We start from the raw sequence: 23,751 nt of genomic DNA on the forward strand, positions 1-23,751 counted from the left end.
TGACAATTCCAGTATTACACTTTTTGCAAATATTAAACATTTAAATATTTCTTAATAGTATATCTCTAATATCGTGTCATTTAAGAAATATGACGGTATTTAGAAATCAATCGTAAAAAATTCTAACACAGCAATAGAATAAAAAAGTAAAACAATGTAGAAGGAGAGTGGTAGACACCCGCCTGCCGCCGTGCGCCGGGGACACAACCGCGCGCCCCGGCCGGCGGCTGACACCGACTTATACTGACATTGTTTATGAAGTTTCCACAACACATGGACCAGGAAATCTTATATTTTATTGTGTGTGAGAAGATAAATGTGACTTGTTTCTACAACACTCACAGCTCGTGAGCAACTCCACAAGAACTATTGCGACGCACTGTCGGCTACGGGCACGAGCTACGAGCTACAGGCTACGGGCTATGAACTAGAGGCTACGAGGCTGAGAACTATAAGCTATAAGCATAATAAGGCGGCGATACTCAAGCTCTTTGCAAATGAGATATACTAATTAAATAGAAATACGCGTTGGAGGCAAAAATGAAAAGATTACGACAACTCGTTGTTACAAAGGGAAGTCTGAGATAAATAACCACTGGAGGAGTATGGAGTACTACTGTTAAATATCTGAAATTTTGTTGTAGTGATCCTCTATTAAGAAGTATCGCTCGATGTAAAGCAGCGAGGGGCACTTCTGCGAGCGAAGCATGTCAGTTGTAAAGGGCAGTTATTATTATCACAAATATGTTGGAATGTTCACATATAGGCCGAGGTGTCAGAGGCAACGTGTCGCTTGTTAATTAGCCCGCCGGTGCCGGTGTCGGGGTTGGGGGCGGGCGGAGGGGTAGGCGTTGGGGCCATACTCTAGGCGCGGCACGTCAGCGTGGCGGCCGGCCCGAGAGGGACCAATTGACCTATATGTCGTTATAGGCTTACCGTCGCCGGCTCCCACTTACTATTTAATTTTTATTAATGTAATATTTTTAAAGTTGGTCTCCAAACAAAAATATCCTCTGTATACATATGTACATATAAAATAAGAATATATATATGTATTTGTTTGTTAGCTGCTTTTACATTATGTAGTGTAGCTAACGCTGGCAAGTTATAACTTCGCTTAGAAATCGGGCGGCCGCGGTGCAGTTTGGCAGCGATTCAACATTGCTTGTACACTGTGTACAGAGTTTATAGACACGGCGTGGCGACGCACATATCGATTTACGTCGAGAGCTCCTGAGCCACAGTGCTTCGCATCCGTTGCTCCGGCGGTCCGGCCAACAAATGCGGCCTGGTTTGAGCCGATGACGAGCTTGCGATTCATTTGCGATTTCATTTTACACTCGACCTATCGTTATGGTTTTATAATGTAAAAGTAATTTATATTTTGTTGTGTTGTGGTCGATGTTCTCTATGGTTTCTATAAAATTACAAAAAAAGCGATGCTACTAGACAACTGATAACTCTAAATACAGATAGCAGTCACAATGAATAATGGGCAAACAAAAATTAACATATTATATAGGTACATGTTGGTCTTTTGCATTTCTTTTGGAGTTAAGACAACCAATTATTGTTATTAATAGTTACTAGTTGACTGTAAATTACTGGGTAAGTACTTGCCCTCTACCTTGAATTCTGATCTTCTTTTGCTATATAAAAAACTTCAAAACGCAGTGCATTAACGTTTTTATGAATTTTTTATTGTAAGAGGCAATGGTGTAAAGAAAAGCGACCTTTAGTTAAACAAATGTAAACAAGCGTGGAGATCAAAGGCAAACAGCGCCGCTCCCCCGCGGGGCCGAGGGGAGGAGGAGCTGAAGGGGAGGCGACCGATAAATATTGTATGTGTTATTAGGGCGAGGGTGAGCTACCACTGTATTATTTTTGTTGAATGTTGACACAATTCTCGTGGACAATGTGTTGTTAATCGAGAATTTATGCAGATAAATATAAATTAAATAAAGGCTGTAATTAAAAATGGCACAAGGAGAGAAATTTGACACATTTAGCTAAGTAATAGTAAACAAGTTATTGTAGTCTGTTTCCTATAAACAAAGATGTCTGTGATAACATAGCTATTGCATTTGACCTCATAATGTAATCGGTCCGCCTCCGTCTTTGCTGTCGGCTGTCGGCTGTCGGCTGTCGGTGTCGGCTTACATCTGCGTGACGATCTCTGTTGTCAGGATGTCAGTGTATTGACTACAGACTCTAGTTTAATGAGCCGAGGAGACTAGCGCCAGCGGGTCGCGGATTAAGACGCACGAACTAACATTGGCTTCCGTTCAGGGAAGTCGTGCGCAGTGCGATCGAGACGACCGTTCATCTCTCGAGTCTCGAGTTAACGAGTCGTTAGGGCGAGGGTGAACTTCCTTCTGCTCGTTCTTTGCAATGCCACAGAGTTCTGATGATTCCGAACGTCCACATACGGATATATACATAATGTTACCTCACTATACGTACCTGTCACTAAACGGACAAGCAGTAGAACTTTAGCGATATGTAACGAACGGTAAAAACTATACAATAGGTTGTTACTATACAAAAGTTCGTGTCGATTTTCGTCGAGTGGCGGCAAATAGACCTCAGTATATTATAATTATTGAAAACATAATATTGACATGAGCACATATTTTGAAAGAGAATAACTTCAAATTTTTATAAGTTTTACTCCATTTACTCTAAAGTGCATTATTTTAGATTCGACGACGTGCTATCGCCGAAAGAACTGTGCAGACGTGGATTTCCAATATTTTGATCATTATAAGAATCCCCTAAATGGAAGTAATTTCAACTCTTTGGTTGACATCAAAACTCATTTAGACATTTTTTGGCATTTCTTCACGCAAAATACGCGCTTGTCGTGGAGTTGCGGAAAACTGAGCCCCTACTACTAACTAACTAGACATTTTTTTTACCGAAAAACCCGAGTGATTGTTGAACGGAACCTATCTAAAATTTTGTAAAATTAGGTATTTATTGAGGTAAAAATCTATATATATATAAAAGAAAGTCGTGTTAGTTACACGTTTATAACTCAAGAACGGCTGAATCGATTTAACTAAAAAATTGGTAGGCAGGTAGCTTAGAACCAGGAAACGGACATAGGATAATTTATACCCCGTTTTCTATTTTTTATTCCGCGCGGACGGAGTCGCGGGTAAAAGCTAGTATAAGATAAAATAGGATCTTGTGGTTTCCGAGACAGGTTGTGTGAGGTGTGTGCGGGGTTACGGGGTGCGCGAGGTGCGCGGGGTGTGTCGGGTGTGGGGGTGGGTGAGGGGTGCGGGGTGCGGGGTGCGGGACAGAAGAGCGCGGCGCGGCGGGGCTATGAGGCGTATGATTACCTTCGCAGTTTGAACATCTATTACGCGGCGCCCGACGAAAATAAGCGAAAAATAAAAACAAGCTTTTTAATATTTTTCTTTTACCACATAAATCTAAGTAGTTGACACCGGCATAGTGCAGACAATGTCTGTGAGACAAGTCGTCTGCTGGGTATTAAACATTTGCTTCAAACAAAATTATGTCTAGTTGTGAAGTCATTGGATTTCTTTTCAGTTGCTGTTAAAACCAAACAGAAAGAGCGCAGGATAAAAGTTAGGTAAATGGACCACGATTAGACCAAAGCCCAACAACACATTTTTATATCGTGCGGGCTATCAGCGAGACAGCAGAATGTATTTATCTAACATATTGAGCCACGTAGTTTGGGAGCTGATTGAGTTGGTACGTGCCGACCAGCGCCCGCTCCCCGCGCCCCGCCCTCCCCCTCGTCCCGCAGCGCCTCACAACTTAGTTACAACTTAGTTACACTTCCGAAAAGGTCATGACTCATGACACTTGGTATAACTTACAGAAGCTCAATAGAGCCACTGCCATCAACAAAGAATCCCAAATGTGATCCCAAATCCTAAGTGTGAAAATTTAAGTTAACATGAACATATTTAAGGCATTATATTATATGTTGTACATTGTGTTGACGTAATTAGTGGAACTCTTTTCACAAAAACACAAGTTGTCTTCTTTTACTTTTACTCTTAACACTTAAACACATGATTAAAACTTGTCGAGTTAACAAATCAAGTGAAGTGAAGTATAACATCCCCCTCCTCGCCCCGGCGGGAGGCGTCTTTCCCCCGGGCCGCCGCTAAGTTAAATTAAACAGGTCTCGGAATTTACCTGCAAACTAAACGTTCACTATTTGTCTTTCGAAATAAACTTTGTAGTTACTCATTTACGTATCGGTTTAATTATTTGTGATATGAAATAGATTAACATCAGAGCCAAGAGTTGAGTTACTAATAGCCGCTCGTAAACTAACATTTTAAGACGCGTTTTATTTCCGTTCTTTCCCTCTCTCTCTCTCTCTCTCTACTTCACGCAAAAAAGATTATTTTGTACTTTATCAAACTATTGGATTAATCCTGGTGTGTATTTATTAGATGTTAAAACTTTACATAATAAGCGTGTCTACTGACAGACTCGCCGCTGACATTTCTTTTCAAATTCCAAGTGCAAAGCTACGTAAGTTAATATAAGTCAATTCAATGCGATTGCAATATACAGAGGAAGCGCTTTATCTGAGGAATAGATGTCGCTGTACCGCGGGATGGCGCGAACTCTCACCTGATCTCTATGTATGAGTTCGATTCCAACAGATGAATTCCACCTGATATGAAGTTTTCTTGAGGCTATATTTTCAAATAATTGCGAAGCTTTTTGTAAAAGAAACATATTTATTAAAATAATATTACAAATAACATCTTTCAAAATAATGTTTTGTAGTTCTAAAGGATTGTCACTAATTAGAAGAAATTTTAATAATACTTTCTCCATATTGAGCAAGTCTACCACCGTGGAGCCGTGGAGCCGTAGAGCCGTGGAGCCGTGGAGGAAAGCAATACCATTTCACTTTTGATAATTTAGAAAATGATAAACTTTGAAAATCTTTTTGTATGCGCTCTGCTCACTGCAAGCAGTGCAGTGCGCGGCACCCGGCACTCGGCACCGGACACCGGGCACCCGGCACTCGGCACCCGACACCGGGCACCCGGCACTCAGCACCCGACACCGGGCACCCGGCACTCGGCACCCGACACCGGGCACCCGGCACTCGGCACCCGACACCGGGCACCCGGCACTCAGCACCCGACACCGGGCACCCGGCACTCGGCACCCGACACCGGGCACCCGGCACTCAGCACCCGACACCGGGCACCCGGCACTCGGCACCGGACACCGGGCACCCGGCACTCGGCACCCGACACCGGGCACCCGGCACTCGGCACCGTGCAGACAATGGATCCCGCCCTCGCGATGCACCGCTGCTCGTGCGATTTCACTTTTTATCTCGTCTAAGCGTCATAAGAACAATGAGCCGCCAATAAAAGCTTTTCTTTTGCGACTCATAGCTAATCCTCTGTTATGATAATTGCTACACCGACCGCGTCGCCGCCTCTTTTATAAGCTTCTCTTTTTAATGTAATTTCTTAAATCAATATCTTACATTTATTTACATCACCAAATCAATATAAAATGTGAATAACTATGTAACATGTAAACAGCAGTTACGCACATGTTACATGCCTCGCACTGTGCTGTTGACTCACAGGTTGAGAGGGGCGCGGCAATTCCCCGCAGTTGGACCGAGCCCCTGAACTCAGGCACATCATTATTCCTGTACCGAGATCGCGAATATTAATTAAATAAATTTACTTAGACGATGAATGTAGTGTAGATATACTTATTTAATTTATGCATTAACTTATTCATAAATGATATAAATTTAACTTACATATTGAACAATAATTTTCTTATTTACGTAGTAATATAACGCATCTACGTTTCAACTATAATGATTATTATGTAGCTATGTAAAAAATGACTACAACTCACTGTGTGTGTAAATAGAGTTTGCTACATCAGCACTCAGCATCAGCGTTTCTCCAGCTGCCGGTAATGTTCGGTAATTTTTTATTACCAGAAAAAAACTCTGGTAATGTAGAATACATATAAGATCATTCTTTCTTTCATTTCTTAAATGTGATCAGTATAACGGCAACAGATTACGTTATATTTTCCTGGTTATTACAAAATAACCACACATAACCTACCGTAGTTACTGTTGTTGTTCGACAGCATTTGAAAAGTTAACGTGATTTAATTTGGAAGACTTCAGGGACACGTGAACTCATGTGAGAGCGTAGAAAAGGGGAGAAATATTCCAGATCATGAAAATCAATTTTACCGGAACACCTCTCTGAACGAAGCGACGCCGTTTTACTTTTGTATTATTTTTTATGCTAGAACAATGATGGTACTGTTTTGTGGCTTTTAAATGCGTTCGCCGATTTAGGATCAGTACTGTTTAACAAAATGGAGCTTGTTAATGACTAACGAGCGATTTTAATTGTTTTGGAAAAGAAGAGAAAAAGACAGCTGACCCGACGATGACGTTACCGATACCTTTCCGGCGAAATCTTACTCTCGTAAATAATAAATTGCACTGAGAGTGAATGAAAAAAAAAGTTATTGTTATTTAACAATATCATAAATTTATCGTAAATCAAATAAAATGTTTTCAATCTTACTGAAATGACTGACAACACCAAATTATAGTGGACCGCAACCCCGCAACCCCGCAACTCCGCCGCCCCGCAGCCGCAGCCACACGGAAGATTGTTGATAAAATACTGTCGTATTTTATATTTAATTTTATAATTTTATATTTAAGGCAAAGAGAACGTTGACAGAAATAAAATTCAAATTGATGATAATGATGTGTGCATAAATATGCATTTAAAAGGCGTTGAAGAGTGAAATAGAAATTTCTATACTAAATTCAACCCAATTCCAAGTTTATAAACATTTCACACAAGAAGAACGAGCACGATATGGGTTAAGTGCACTTATATTCCGCGCTAAGGTCAGCGGCAGCGGCAGCGGCAGCGCTAGTGAGCCATTGGCACACCGCGCTCCCTGCCGGCACCCCTGCTGGCGCCCCTGCCGGCACCCCTGCTAGCGCCCCCTGCCGGCACCCCTGCTAGCGCCCCCTGCCGGCGCGGGAATAATAATTAATTTAACATAATGAAGACTTATTTTAATACATTTTCTAACGCCAATAAAATTATTTAATCTACTTATAAAGAATACAAAATAGGTTTTTACGAAATACAAATAACTTTTTTCTAAATTAATTATCTTTATTTTTATTTTTTACTTTAAAGCAATAACACCAATTGTTTGAATACCCTTTTTCTTCTATGAGGTCTCATTATCATCCCCCACCATAAAAAAAGACTCTTCTGGTACTGAGATTGGTTAGCATGTGTTTTTGTTTGTAACTAGAGAGACTTGAGGCGCGCAAGCGCAATGCTAGCTGTATCTCTGGCAAGCAAATTAGCCACGCACTTTCGACGTACAGTATAAATAAAAATAACTTTAAATATTACAAATCAGAACTGGTTGTGACCTTGCAAAAGCTGTATTGAAGTTTAATTAGAGTATTTCTGTGCGCCTCGCTCACCGCTCGTTCCCGACTGCGTTCTCGACCCCGTCCCTACTGAAATGCTACACGTGGACAAGGGGATCTTGTGAAGATAAAGTTAAATATAGTCAGGTAAAGCGGGCGGAGAGCTGCCGCGAACTTGAACGCGTCTCATAGTATGGTTGCTGAGGACGTGACTCATCAAGTACATATTACGTGAACCATTGAAGCTTACCTTTTTTATGCCAAATTACTGATGCATTAAATTGTCTATTCTGTTTGTATGTACGCAGAGACACCGTGTCGCTGACCTCGAAGTGGCGATGCAGCGGAATTCGCTTCGAATTAGTTATAAGTATAGCTAAGATGACCTCGCGTGTCGCCTTACGAGCGCTGGGGGGGGTGCAGCGTGGGAGACTCAGCTCCCCGGCAATACATCAAATCGAGCAGACAGCTGCCTCACGGATCTCGTTCCTCTAAGCGTCCGCATTTGCGCAGTAAAAGCTGATTTCTGGGATTTCTCAGGAAACCCGTGTCACAGTAATTGATTCCGCTTCTTTTCAGATGTAAAAGAATTTTCCGCACTCCATTTTGCAGAATATTTTTCTTTGTAAAAATTCAAGCTAATACTTACTTTATATATATATATATATATATATATATATATATATATATATATTCCGTATACCAATTTATACAACCGATTCCATATTATTGTTAACTTCGAGCTATATGTTTACTTAATAAGATGCGATTCCTTGAAAACCAAAACTTCGTCACTGCACAACAAAGTTCACTAGTTTAAATACGTCATACGTCAATGATGGGATGATGTGGTTGTGGGGACAAGTCCTGAGATAGGGAACAATTGAACATATTGACTGATTCTTACTGCGCAGAGTGTCCCTCGAGTTCTTATCGCGAATGTTCGTGAGAAATTTTACGTAACGTCATCGACATAATTAAACATCAACCGGGCGTAGAGTACACCAACAAATCTCATACAAATATTGTCGAAGAATTTACGAAACGTTTTTGTAATTGACACGCGAATACATAATTGTGATAGACCATCAGTTCGACATATTTACTTATTGCTGTATATTGTATAAATGTTTTCGGTATTTTTATTGCACAATTGACACGATATTATGAATCATATACTTAACAAGTAAGTAGGTCAAACGTATGCGTAACGTATATGGAACGACGGGATAAGTCTGATGATATTATGAAGTAACTTTGCCGGCCTGAGCTTAGCGATAAATCTCACTCGCATCAACTTGTTAATCCATTTTATACCAGGGCTTTGATACGCGATAGCTACAGCGCCTCCTGCTCTCTCCGTCGCTGCTGTCGTCTCCGGCGCTACCTCCGTGTGTGTACACACGGCATGTGAGCTAGCGCGCGCGCTAATTATTATGCTTCTGTCAAAGTCGGTCATAAATAAAGCAATGTTTTTATAACACAACTTATGTACGTCAAAGAAGTATTGGTATCTCTCATATAAAAACGCTACCCAAGAGACTCCGTGTGTCATCACGCGTGTTGTGCCGTATAATATATAGAACTTTCAAATATATATTAAATATGTTATATATATATATATATATATATATATATATATATATGTGTTTTTGGTAGATTTTTAACCTAAATATTGGACATTGTCTTTGTTGTACACAACACGTGGACGTGACCGGTGGAGTGGAAATATACTACAGTGTTTTTTATTTTTGGCATTCAATATTTATTTTCTACCAAATCAAATCTATGAGAGATAAGAAAAAAAATACTTACACTTATAAAAGGCTTTTGTAAATAAATTGACAACGAGCTTTCATTGTTAACAAAAGATCTGAATATAAATAGCACGTTGTGAAATAAAATGTAAGTTGTAAATTCACTCTACTGGAATAGTTCAATGTTTGAAAATATTTAAAAGCTAATTGTTACAACTGCTGCCTGCTGACTGCTGACTGCTGCAAGCTGACTGCTGACTGCTGCCTGCTGACTGCTGACTGCTGCAAGCTGACTGCTGACTGCTGCAAGCTGACTGCTGACTGCTGCAAGCTGACTGCTGCCTGCTGCAAGCTGACTGCTGCCTGCTGACTGCTGCAAGCTGACTGCTGCCTGCTGCAAGCTGACTGCTGCCTGCTGACTGCTGCAAGCTGACTGCTGCCTGCTGACTGCTGCCTGCTGACTGCTGCAAGCTGACTGCTGCCTGCTGACTGCTGCCTGCTGACTGCTGCAAGCTGACTGCTGACTGCTGCAAGCTGACTGCTGCCTGCTGACTGCTGCAAGCTGACTGCTGACTGCTTTATTCAAGAATAATACAAGCATTTGTAGTTATTCTGAGCCTTTGTTAGCGAGTTTTGCATTCGAAAAATGCTTCAATTATTCTCGGTTCAGCTGCAGTCGACCTCGGTGCAGGCGTCGGGCGGCTCGGGGCGGCGCGGTCCGGCGCTCTGCGGCAGACGGTTGGAGGAGAAAAGGAGGTCTGCTGTAATATTTTAATAGCGTAATTTTTCGTAGTTCCACTGTCATTTTTTTAATTTATGAACATTATCACATTGAAGATTTCTTTTTAAAATGTAATATAGAACAAAAAAAATTTGAGCGGCTCCTCGGCTCTGTAGCTCCAAGTATAGAGTTATTAAGAAACTCACCGCACAGTAAAACAGGTTAAATTAAGTGCTCGTTAATACGATACATAAGTTACTGACGTGTATGTATCTGTAAACAAATTGTATTAAAGCTATACATTAGTAAGATAATGCTTTAAATTATTCTTGAGAATGCGACTCTCAATGTTCTTGTTAGGTTTTATTTACTGCTACCGTTTTTTTCCTATCTACGAACTACTAACTACCAAGTACTAAAATGTACGACACTTCTTCCTTCAGGATACGGATGTCAAGTTTCTTCTTGTACATACTGTACATACTGCAGAACAATGAGATTTTTTGATTCTTGAGTCACAAATAAGTATTTCTCTACCAAGTAAAACTTACTTTATGTTATGTATAGGAATGATGCAGAGGCGAATTAAGAAATTATTGCACAGGTTAGAGTTTACATTGAAAAAAATAATGAATTCATTATTACTATGAATTTTTGGTATGAACTAAAACATCGGTGTCAGTCTGTTTATTTTCATATAAATTCTATATCAATAAAAAAGTCAACCTCGTCGCAAGACGTCCGGGCGCTCAAGGGGAGGGGTCAGGTAAATTTCCCGAGTCCCGAATTAATTTAAGTTGGCGGATTCACAAAGTTCCCGATCGGGAGCCGAGGACGCGGCGCGCGTAGCAAAGTGTCGCATAACTTGAGCTTAATTTGTGATTGTGTGGAGAATATTCATTGCGGTCGTCGTCGAAGGAAAGAAAGAAAGTTGGCTTTGCACCAATCTGCACGGGAAACTTGATACTGTTACACATCTTTATCTGCTGAATATAAAAAAGCCCGAAGAAATACTGAATTTGTTACTGTTTAGACTGGTAGAGTCCAGTTACACCGAGTAATCTAATACATACTGATTTCCTTTGAAATGAATATGAAATTATTTCTCGAAAGAGTAAAACACTCTTAATATAAAAAAGGCAAAATGCAGTGTATAATAATTGTGGGTTCTAATTACATGACGCTGCGTTCTCTGCCGTTTAGTGAGGACAGGAGATGTGAGTGCATTCGCGCTGCGCTGGCCAGCGCGCTGAGACTGGGGTGCAAGGGGGGACAGAAGGGGAGGGCTGACCTCATTATATCTCGAGCTCGGAGGCTCTTGCGTTTTTATACAAATAGAATGCAACCTTCGTACTATATTTTTGTTAATTTATTAAGGTGCCTAATTGCTTGTTGCTTGTGTTAGAAACTTTTTGTTGGTAGAATATTTATAATGAGGGAGTTTTAGTATATATTTATTTCTATGCCAGGAAAAATACCTTGACGATTGTTACACTTGGGCGATATATGTCCGATGTATCGGGCTCAGGCTCATCGGTGTTTAACTATCCTAAAATGAGACCCATACCAACTAAAACAAACCTCTCTTTGTACTTTTTGCACCCCCATGAACTACGCCAAGTATTACTTCGTGGGAGTGGTCTCAGCAATTTCTGCTTTTCCTTCTAGCTGTCCGTGCTTTAGCTCGTTTAGTCCATTAGATCTGCGTCGTTGTTAAGTATGTTGTAACGTCACGTGTTCGCTTATTTTATTCCATGCTTCTTCTGTTTTAAGCATGTGTCCTATGATATTTCCTCTTATTGTGGGTACAATCGTGTTCTTCAGATCTGCACGATCAGTGAAGTATGCCGGGAATGCGAGGAACACATGTTCTGTATCCTCGAGCAAACCACACCGGTGTGGACAAGCCAGAAGCGTTCAACCATAACATATACTAAAAAGAGTTATTTTATTTTGATACCATTTCTTGTGAGTTTTATGTTATGTGTGCTTTTAAATTACAATAAAATTTATGAAATACAAAGTAGTGTAGATGTTACTTTGGTGTCTTACACATTTCAGAGTATAATAATTATTTTAAATGTGAACATAAATTTAGAAAATCATATGAAATTTGGTGAACGAACTCCGACTTGTACGAGTGTATGCAGTACGATGTTGTGAACACCTTGTCATTTACATGTCGTCTTTAATGTCGAGATCAAGATGAAAAGTAAGTAAAAGAGCAAGATCACGATAATTTTGGGGAATAAATAACTGCTCTTTTTGTAATCACTAATGATTTACAAAAAAAAACAAGATAATATTACAGAAAAACACAAACACACAAAGATGTTTGTCTGCAAACGTTTCTCGATTCCGTGTTTTTCCTCTCGGATGTTCGTGTTTATGTAACACGCGATCCTCAGCTACTTATAAGAAAGTTCAGATAATCGCAGTTGCTCGCAGCGAGAAAAAATTCCTTCTTATTGAATCATTGTGACGATAATATAATATAGTTTTCTAAGAAAATAAATCTGATCCGTCGAAATGTTTGCCTGAAATCAGGTCCCGGTTCGAAATGCCCTCAATTTAATTACGTCCATATGCTACAAGGCAACCTGAAAATACATTTTATGTAACTGACTATCACGTCACTTACACAGGCTGAAGAAATGGCGTGATAGCCGCCTATTCGAAAGTACTGATTTCTAATGACTGAGTTATTGAAAACCCGTTGGAAAAAGCTTATTTGGAGGAGAAAGTTTTCTACAGTTACGTTTTGTACTGGGCCTACTAATTTAAAGAAGGTATGTACATACAGATGTGTCAGTGATTTATGAGCAATATTAAGGACTCTACAGTCTACAGTCTCTCTCAATCCAGCGATATATTGTATTTGACGAACATTGAATACTACAATACTAAGTATCGTGAGTTCGTTAGAATGCAGGGCTGTCGAGGAAGCGAGAGGTGGCTTGTCTCGGTTCGTTACACACACCGCGCCCCCGCCCCCGCCCCCGCCCCCGCCCCCGACCCTCCAACCGCCCCGCGACATGCAAACAGCATTCCGAGTCGCGAGCTCTGTGATCAACATACTCGTACTTGTACAAACATGCAAATTGGAGCTCGTCAAACTCAAATGTGAAACAATAATTCTAAATGTTGAAGTAAAAGTTCCAGTTCCTTCATCGGTGGTACTTGAGAGTCGAAGAGCAATGGCAAAGCAAAGCAAACTTTTATATCTTTTTATGTGGTGGTACAAAAGCTGCTTCTGATTTATATCAAAATTTTCAAATTTAATATTTATTCATCAATACAAACGTGAAGGTTTCATTTAATTTGATTATCAAGCGTCTATGTTTAGTGCTGTTGAAATAAAAAAAAACATCAGGTGTCTGTGAAGAGACTAGCCGAAGAAAATGGACATAATAGTTTTCTCCAAGCTTTAAGAAACTAATACATACAAGTTACAGTGCAACAATTGTCTATGATTGCCCTTTATATACTTTTATACACAACATTGAGTAGTAAAATAATAATAAAGCCATACTTATTAAGTCGCACTTTAACTAACCGAAGAAGAAAATTATTATTAAACTCATACGACATTACGTTCTCGTTTTAATGTATTTAATTACTATATCTCAATATATAGCATCGACTCTGTATAAAATTTCTCTTTTCGTACAATGTTTGTATAGCGCCAAATTGTCTGAAGGCTTATAAATAATACAAAACCTGATTTCTTATTTGAAATAAAGCTTTCTCGGCAGCGGCTCGGCCCCGCGCGCCCGGAATTATTCAGTGCCCGCGATCTTTGCACACGCCCCGCCGCCCCCGCCCCCGCCCCCGCCCCCGCCCCCGCCCCCGCCCCCCAAGCACCTAAACCCCATTTTAAGGAGCTAATAATAAAATTTATTAGAGCGTAAAGTACACAAAGTGTATAAAAATAACCTTACGGCCAAGTATAAATTGTTTTACATTTCACGCTGACAAATTTTTCTATCTACATATACAATAATACGTGGAATCAACATTTTTCAAATAAGTATTATATTTCAAGTAACTATTTACTTATTTTCAGTATAACAATGTATCTCAACGCAGTTTGTTTGTAGCATTCGCTTCATTGATTTTCGCATGAAATGTGGACATTAAACCTAGTAGCAGTCATATGAGCCGTCAGGTGAAGCACAAGTCCCTGCACCGTCGCTGCCGCGCCCTGTTTCAGACGACAGGGATACTGGACAAAATAAAGGTTTCTCTCTCATCTCACGCCGCCGCCACGAATTAAAAACTAAAATAAAGAAAAGTAAAAGGTAGGAGCGGAAGGAAGCAATATGAAAAGGCTATCAGGCAATTAGTGCAGGCGGCGGCGGCGCTCCTACTGAAAACTGTTTACTTTTTATTTTTTATCGCAGTTCCAAGATCATTTAGCTGTAACAAGTTCAACCCGTAAAATAATTAGGCATTAGGTAAGTTTGCGTAAGCAGAGGTACATACGTTCTTAGTAAATGTGGAAATTAACTCGTCCATATACGAGTATGTTCTGTAATTATTGTCAATTGAAAGTTTAAAAGAAGTACGTAAATAGTTGTAAAGTCGCCTTGAATTTACAACTTTTAAAAGTGAGTTATTGATATAACTACGAGTACAAAGTACAAACATAATGCAATTATTTCGTGAGACATTGTACTATACTAATTAAAAATCACGGCTTCACTCACGTATACTTCGGTGTAGGTACCGACTCGTTTCAGACCCATAGCCTCTTAATCCACTCACCTCTGACAGCTCTGAAACTAGTCGGTACCTACACCGAAGTATACGTGAGTGACGCCGTGATTTTTAATTAGTTTAGTAGGTACTTAATGCTATAAGTTCGTGCTTGTAGATGTGTTTACAAATGAATAAGAATAACTCTTACTATTTTAAATAATTTTATGCCAAATTTTGGAAGAGTGCAATTTTGAACAAGCAGCAGAAAATACGTCTGAGATTGAGCGCGGAGCTTTTTACATGATGATGTTTGCGCGGGACTCGGCGGCATGACGCTAACATTTATTAAAACGCCGGCCACGGTTCCGACCAATCCCCGTAGTCCGCTGCAGCCAGCAAGTTGACTTTGTGATGCGGATAATGTGGTGCCTTCCGCAGGCAGACGTCCTTTTACAACGATTAATTTTCAGTTCTTTGCGACTACGGCAGCTCCAGCACAGCTACGATTTCTAAGGCTCTTCTACAGCGGCTACTGTGCCGTAACCGGGGTCATTAGAGTTACGTTGAAAGTGTTCTGTTTTTTTAAAAACTCCGCATTTTAACAAGATACATTGAAAATCCAAATTCCCACTTCCTTATATAGGCATTAGTTTACAGCCTTCATTACTAACAGAATAAGATTCTTTAAAATTTAGGCAAATGTTCAACATCATTGCAATACAGTGACACTACTCGGAGCGTCAAACTTGACAACCGAAAGAACCAGCATTTGAGAAGAAAAATTTAGTTCATAAAGTCCCTTTTTTTTATACATTCATAAATGTCTGAAGTAGAGAGAGCCACTGGTGTTGCTTATAATCGCTTTGTCCATTGATGTCCCTGCGGTAGTCATCCACGCTTCGCTACTCTTTTATCAAATTATACGAAACACGATATTAAATAAAAGAACTAAACTAAGCGAGAAACTCAAATACGCTGACGTCAGTAACCACGTTAGCCCCCCCCCCCCCCCACGACTCCCCGTCCCGCGCCCACCCTCAACACTGCTCTCTGGAGGATCGCAGCTGAGCTGAGTTGTGCTCAGCTGGCAAGACACGGAACTCAGGAATACGTTGAAATAACTTACATTTTAAGACTTCTATTATTACAATTTGTCTAGATGTATACATATAGTCAGTGTAACAATTGTTTCTTACTGAGCATACTGGAATAACCCTTGTTTTTATCGTGTAAGAAAAATTATCCAGGCAGAGGAAAACGTTCATTTTACTAGGACTTATATATGTTAGGAAAAATCCTCCGTCGCTAGCTATAAATAAGATATTTACTTAGTGCATATACTTAACATGAAGCGATAGTTTTAAAACATTTTTTACAAACATCCTACACTATTGTAAAATTAAAACACGAAAAAACCGAGAAGTATTGTTTGATATCACAGTCAATGTTACAATAACAATAGCTCATATTTGGATGTAAATTTGTAGCAAATAAAGGCGTACAGCGCACACGGTACGCCCGAATTGTTGACAAAAGCCGACAAAATGTTTGCCGCACGACCTACATACATACTTACATACCCAGCTGGTACCTCCCCGTATATCCCCGGCTCACAACCGCGCCCTCAGCTCCAGGTGAGAGCTGGCGACTGACTCACATTCCACTCAATACAATAATTTCATTACAAAAATGTTGACTTTCATTTAAAGTTAAATAAAAAGAGGCAGTTTTTAAGTCAACGTACATGTTTAAACGACGGAAACTGCAACTCGGAAATAAATAGCGCCAAACCAAAATATTTATTAAATTTAACTAAAACCTTTTATTTAACAAAATCCGCCGCCGCGGGGCGCCGCTGGCGCTGACTGTACATATGTACGAGTTGCTACGTTGCTTTATAAAGAGTAAGCGTAGCCTACAATATCAAAGTAGTATAAGAGAAAAAACTTTGACAAACCTGTTTTTTTTCGTAACGTAATGTATACAAAATTGTGAAGAACACTAAGTAAAAAAATAAAAATAAAATGCTTGTCAAACGTTTATTTATTAAGGTATAATCGGTATATACTGTGATGTTGACTTCGACACTCCCCAACGCTGCAGTCGCAGGACTAACGTAACATAACATCGAATTGGAATTTATTTCGTAACTGAGTTATAACTAACTACTTATTACTTAAGTACTAAAAGTAAGAGTTATTTGTAGTGTAGTAAGTGCGGCTGCGGCACTTATATCCGTGCTATCAGCAGACAAGTGACCGACGACTAGCAAGTTTAGCTTCATTTACTATGAAAAGATTTATCTTGACACGGCGCGGCGGCGCGGCGGCGCGGGGAGACGTCATAATTTTACTAAATGTTTAATTACGATATTTGACACGTAAGTTTTTTCGTGAAAATCCCCGCTTATTAAAGCGCACGTCGTAATTACATAAAACTAAATATATTTTAATCGTAGCTTGCATAAATTAAATTTTTAAATAGCCTCCTCATACACGCTGGCCGGCGGGGGCGGGTGGGGGTGAGCGGGGGCGGGCTGGCGCGCGTCGCGTACACACACACACACACACACACATACACTCACAGTTGTGCACTCACACAATGAAAACGTAGACATATTCAATATTTGCTTGACGCATTCGCAGTTTTTGTTAACGAGTTTTTGTGTTCACAGCGCGGTGAAGTAGCACAATGCAACCAACTGTCCTGTGATGTATTCCGTGTTAACTGTATTGTATCTTAAATGAGTACACTTTTTTACATTAAGTTAATAAGTCTGAAGTAAGTAAATTACTTTATTTTACAATTTGAATTTGTGTTGAAATTACCTTTATTATTTACTAGCGACCCGCCCCGGCTTCGCACGGGTGCAATGCAAAATATACCTACTACAGAATAAATGCACAATTTATTTAAGGTACTTAAATGGATAAGGATTAATGCTGTATCGTTTAAAATCACTTCGTAAAAGAATAAAAATGGTTATGCTGGGTTATCCCTAAGAGATAGACATATACCATCGCGGACTTTTTTGTTGAACTTTTTAAGGTGAACAATACTGTAGTACATTATTTTGGTCTATCTCGTAGGGTTCAGCCAGCGTTTGCAATATAAGCGCAAAAAAACGTGCTTATTTACGACATCACATTAGAAAACTTTAAATTTATCAGTGTTTCTCTACTATATTATGCATTTATTATACATACAAACCTTCCTTAAGAATCACTCTATCTATTAAAAAAAACCGCGTCAAAATCCGTTGCGTAGTTTTAAAGATCTAAGCATACATACGGACATACAGCGAAAGCGACTTTGTTTTATACTATGTATTGATGTTTACGCAAATAAATAAACTCAGGCTTTAATGGTTCTGTAGTTACATTGTCATTTCAGGTAAGTATTGGTTGTTTTATACATTATACTGTTCGTTAGAGTTAGAAGTGTATATCCTATGATTAGATAGTTAAAAAACCAATTGAATACATGAAGATCAACGACTAGGACCGAGCGACATTATTAAGGTTGCAGAAGAGATAGATAACCAAATGAGGTTTTGCTACAAAGTGTTACAGCAGTAAAACTATGGGCCTTTATGTCAGCGACAAAAACAGGTCCTGTAACAAGCTTCTTTTTAATTGTCATTGCTTCTGTATCTTATATGCTATGGCTATCGAGAACGCAAACGTATAAATGGTTCCAGTGCGCGTTGTGCACTCAAACAATAAGTCAGCCGGCATACAGAAACCGCATTGTACCGCGCTCTCATCAGCGTGTAGCGGGCGCATGCTAGAGAGCGCGGGGTGCGTGGTGCGGGGTTCGGGGGTGGTGAATCGACTGCCTCGTGTATGCAACTCTCAGCACATGGATTATTGATATCATAATGAGCAGTGTGATGTCCTCACAATGGTATTGTGCGCGCAGTCTTAATCATACGGATGAGGGATTATTACTTATCTGTGTATAACTAAATATTTATATGTATTAAAAGTTGCAGAGGTCTTATATAACATTCAAGTTATATTGTGCAGTAAAAATAAAAAGCAATATCACAGTTTTTATATTCCTTAATATAGCAACATGTTTTGTTTAATGCGAGTGTGACATGTGCGCCCCCCCCCCCCCCCACATGCGAACAACAGAAGCGGGCGACGTGAGCTTGTTGATTAACTGCACAACACAGCGACATCAATTCATCTCCCGAGCGCATTTCACGAGCGACTCGCGACACGCGACTTGCTACACGCTACACGCTACACGCGACTTGCTACACGCTACACGCTACACGCATTAATCAAATCTCACTGTGTTGCTGTGATTTAAATGTGAGATGATACATGGCTCATTGATTATAGACATATATCTCAGCTCACACTTTCCTCCACATTGCGTTTTCAAAAATAACATTTTCAAATAAAAAATAACGATAAATATTTAATGACACGAAAACGATTTCTGTTTAGGAAAAGAATATACGGCTGTTGACGCTGGGCTCCTCCATATTAAAGTTGAATCTTGAAAAGAACGAGTGCATCCCATAGTTGCACCCTAGGGGAGGCACAAGGTACTTCGCACGCAGCCCTTTGTCTGCGGCCGGCGATAGGACAGGCACTGAGATTGTGTGGCGGGAAAGGGCTTTTGTAAACGATGTATGATGCGCAACTGTTCATGTGCTATATTAGTGTATAATATATAATATGTATTAGCCATTCAATTAAAAAAACACATCGCTAACTTAAATCGTATTGCGAAAACGCTAATAATGTGTAACTCTGTACTTTTTTATGACTATAAAAAGGCTATTTGTTTATTTATTATAAAAGTAAGTTTATTATAAAATAAGTATTATAATTTAATTACAATAGTCAACATCTCTACTCTATCAAAATCTTTCGACCTGTAGCAGATGAAGTGTTGATATCTGTCAAAAACTTTCCCCCGCGTCTGTCTCCCAGCGTCCAACAATGTTCAGTTGTATCTGCTTGTTATTGCGCCGCATCGTTAAATGCGCGCCTACTACTACGGGCGGGGACGTCTACGATGGTTCGTTATAATGCTACGCCATCGCTACAATGCTTGTGAATTTACCAAAACGTAACAAACTTTGATCGCGTTTTCTTCGACATCAAAAATATAAATAAAATTTATCTTAAGTATTTTAATGCACGTTTCTTTGTACAAGAAGGTTGCGAACAAACAGGCACGTTACCTAATTGTAAAGTAATCACTTCACATGGATTTCTACAACAATATATTTGAAATACATTATTTACTCTAAATGGTCAGAGAAGAGTATAAAAAGTAAAACAATATTTCGTTTACTTATGCAGTGTCTCCCCCGTCGTCTGCACCTGCTTTTCTTTTTCTTTCTAACATAATAGGTTTACATTTAAAAATAAAATTGATAGAAAATGTACCCGCCGGAATGTTTTATACAATTAGTGTTAACATAAAATAACAATCAAAGTATTTTCCTCATTGAATACAAAAAGTATAAAAGCCTTATCGAGACGAAGTCGGCTCGGCGGGCGCGCGGGACGGCGGCGGCGGCGGCGCGGCGTAGCTGTAAGAAACGAGCGCGTCTACCCTCCTCACAGTTAACAGTGAACGATGCCGCTTTTGTGAAATATTCATGAAGGGTTCTGATCAATCTTTCACATAGAGTTTATACTTACATACATTCCTAGGGACTATTAGTGCGCCAACATTTATTTTCTTAAACCACTATAGAATATGTCATTACCTATTCATAAAGATGAGATCATCTATCAGTGAGCGCCGCAAAAACTTTTTCTCTTATGAAGTGCCTGACGCACGGCGCAAGGCAAACAAACAACATAGTAAATTGTTCGTTAGCCGTGCTCTGCTCGCTGCAAATGGCATTTTTTTTTTGTTAGTCAAATATTCGACATGTCTCTGTTTTTAAGCACTATTAGGAGCTTTAAAGTGTCTAATTTGTGAAATTATGGTCCTTATCTATAAAATGTAAAATATACTTGATTTCATATAACATTTTGAATTTGTTAAATAACATTCTGCTTTCTTTCTGACCTCAAACAAACACTTGACATTACTTTGCTCCAGGTGTACCGATTGTGTGTTCTGGTTTGTATTTTTACAACATCACAAATTCATCAGCAAGAAATTTTAGAGTTATCCTTCATGAAGCGTATTTTGGTTGTATATATGTTGCGAATCAATCACAAGTTTTATAAATATAGCATTGATTAGTCACTATAGCCCATTTCTTAATGCGGTCAGAACAGAGCTGAGTGAGCTGCCACCTGCGCCCAGAGTGAGGGAGTGATACAGAGACATCACATTTTACATATTTGTCTTTGACTCGTTTTTTATTTATTTTAATGCAACAACCAAAAGGCGTTAAAAAGCTTGAGTGTGCTTTTTACATATTGTCCAATGTTTTCTATTCCACTATAGTTATTTTAAAAAATCCTTCACAATTGAAACGATGCGAGGGCAACGGGTCGCTTTGCGAAGCCAAACAACCGCGAAACCGAGTGCCTCTTTTGTTTTTAAATGATACAAACAGACAATTGACAGTGATTTTTGATGTTTACTGTAGACATCTTCTATAGAGTTAAGCAAATTATTCATTATAATCAGTTGTACTACTCGTAATCACAGTCTACTACAAAACGGTTTTTAATTGGAGACTGTTTTTATTAGTTTTGTATCTTCTACATGGAATCAATAAAATGGAACTCTGTGCATCAGCTGATTGTTATTTTATAATAATACTAGCTTTTACCCGCGACTCCGTCCGCGCGGAATAAAAAAAATAGAAAACGGGATAAAAATTATCCTATGTCCTTTTCCTGGTTCTAAGCTACCTGCCCACCAATTTTCAGTCAAATCGATTCAGCTGTTCTTGAGTTATAAATAGTGTAACTAACACAACTTTCTTTTATATATATAGATTAATTACATTTAGAAGAGAAAAACACATTTCTTAATTAAAAAAATAGTAAAAACTAAAATAAATGTAAATTAATAGAAAAGCTATTTAAAAAAATATATGTTCTTGTAAATAAAAATAAAAATTAGAAAAAGGCAAACTACTCGCGAAGACAATTCTAACGCGATGAGTTTGTGTCATTTCATTACGAAGTTCCTATGGCCATCTTCCAGCTCCATCATAAGATCAGCACCGTGTTATCGTAGTATTGCATTGTCACACGATTTGCAAATTATATGCAAAATTTCAGCTCAATCAGTAACCAGGAAATGGATCTAATTTTATTTGCAAGATTTGATGACAAACATGGAGACAGGTGAAATGAAACAAAAGCTTATGACATTTACATACAAGTATATGTACATGCTTTAAGACTCGGTAATTACTATGGTATTAACTAATTACTTAGTAATTAATTGGTTTTGTTACAATATTATAAAACAACTACATAATTAGTTTTCTAAATCACTTGAGTTTTGCTACGATCAACATTTGCGCATTTTCCTCGGTGGAAGAGATTTCTGAACTAACCTGTAGTTGACATGAACTTCCCCCCCCCCCCACACCGCTCAGCGATTCAATCAACAGCTCGCATGCAATTTGTCACGAATTCAAAAGGAAACTTTGAGCAAACAGCATCTAGTTAAAACTTCTCGTATTCCGCGCCGCACCCACCGCCGCCCGCCGCCGCCCGCCGCCGCCCGCCGCGCCGCTCGCCGCCATCCGGGATAAACGATTACATCTTACTACTTACTATATTATGGTTACACAATAGGCCGGTACCTAAGTGAGGCGGTGCCATTGCTATCAGCTCTCACGCGAAGCTAACACGACTTTCTTTTATATGTATAGAAGATTTACTTAACTATTTATAATTCGTTCATATATTTATTTACATTATCATTCATACATACAAACATACACACATATAAACAAACATAAATCCATACACACACAACTTACATAACTAAATAACATAAATACTCAACTAGCACTTACTTGTGTCGTATCGGCAGTGGACACGCATCCACCGACGTCAGCGCCTATTGTATGCGAGGCAGCCATGTGCATACGCAGTACGCAGGCCGGCAAGCCGCCGCACCGCTTCCCCGCACCCGCACCCGCACCGCACCAGTCCGGTACCAGCACTCGCACAAGATGCACGCCGCATTGCGCTCCCGATGCTTACCCGCTTACGCATTTTGTTACCGCTTCGCTCGATCTCTGTGACGCTTTTGTATTTCCAAAAATTCTTCGCAATATTCCAACTACTGTGACCTGTATAATTACTGTGCCGCGTGATTTATATACTTCGCCTTATATATATAAATATTGGTTTGCTGAATTATTTGTTATTTGTTGTTGATATTTCCACTACATGGAGTCTGCAACAATTCTCAACTCAAGCCGCAGCCCCATAAGTTATTTTTCCCTCAATCGATTTAAATAAAAGTACACTAGTAGAAAAGTTAAGTAAGGCCGGCAACGCATCTGCGATTCCTCTGGCGTTGCAGATGTCCATGGGCGTCGGATCAAATAGCTTTCGGTCCGTTGCTCGTTTGCCCCCGTCTCCTATAAAAAAAAAAATACGCGGCGAATGTAATGAATGGGAAGATGTCTGTGAGTGACGATGTGTCAGTGACTGGCGTCGCACCGGAAGAGTTACAGACCGGGTAGTGTTTGCGCTTCGCATTTGCAATCAACGTTCATATAGAAAGTAAAAACTGTCGCCGCCGTTCAGTCTGCCTACGGCGGGCGGGGGGAAGGGCGCGGGGCGGGGGCGCGGATCTTCTATCTATAGTGTAACGAACAATGTACAATATTTGTGTTTGCTCAACGAATTGTAATTATCAAATGAGAACAGTTATAGCACAGCGCAGTGTAGCAGCAAAAGCTTTTACTATACACATTATATCTTATGTTATGTGGGCTTTTATTCTTTACTATTCTTAATCAGTCAATTCAAGGTTTTATAAAATATGTATGTTAAGAAGCATACAACATACATACTAAGAATATCCGCAGTCCGTCCGCGTCACACACCTGTTTGAACATACATTACCCAAACAATTGGGTGTGAAAAAAGTATACCGTAGTGGATAGTGTATTGTGAACGGTTAACTAT

General features: G+C 39.6%; 1 protein-coding gene across 1 annotated transcript; it reads left to right on the forward strand.

Moving 5' to 3' along the window:
* The first annotated feature begins 4,932 nt into the window (after positions 1 to 4,932).
* LOC123721532 (splicing factor 3A subunit 2-like) lies at positions 4,933 to 5,361 on the forward strand. Its single transcript, XM_045680368.1, has one exon. It carries the CDS (start codon positions 4,933 to 4,935, stop codon positions 5,359 to 5,361), a length of 429 nt encoding a protein of 142 aa, XP_045536324.1.
* The last annotated feature ends 18,390 nt before the right edge of the window (positions 5,362 to 23,751 follow it).

This window comes from Papilio machaon, chromosome 12 (assembly GCF_912999745.1).
Source record: "Papilio machaon chromosome 12, ilPapMach1.1, whole genome shotgun sequence".
NCBI classification, from domain to species: Eukaryota; Metazoa; Arthropoda; class Insecta; order Lepidoptera; family Papilionidae; genus Papilio; species Papilio machaon.

What these genes read in the sequence shown, in the direction of transcription:
- LOC123721532 (XM_045680368.1), top strand. Translation starts at nt 4,933, where the DNA reads ATGATAAACTTTGAAAATCTTTTTGTATGCGCTCTGCTCACTGCAAGC.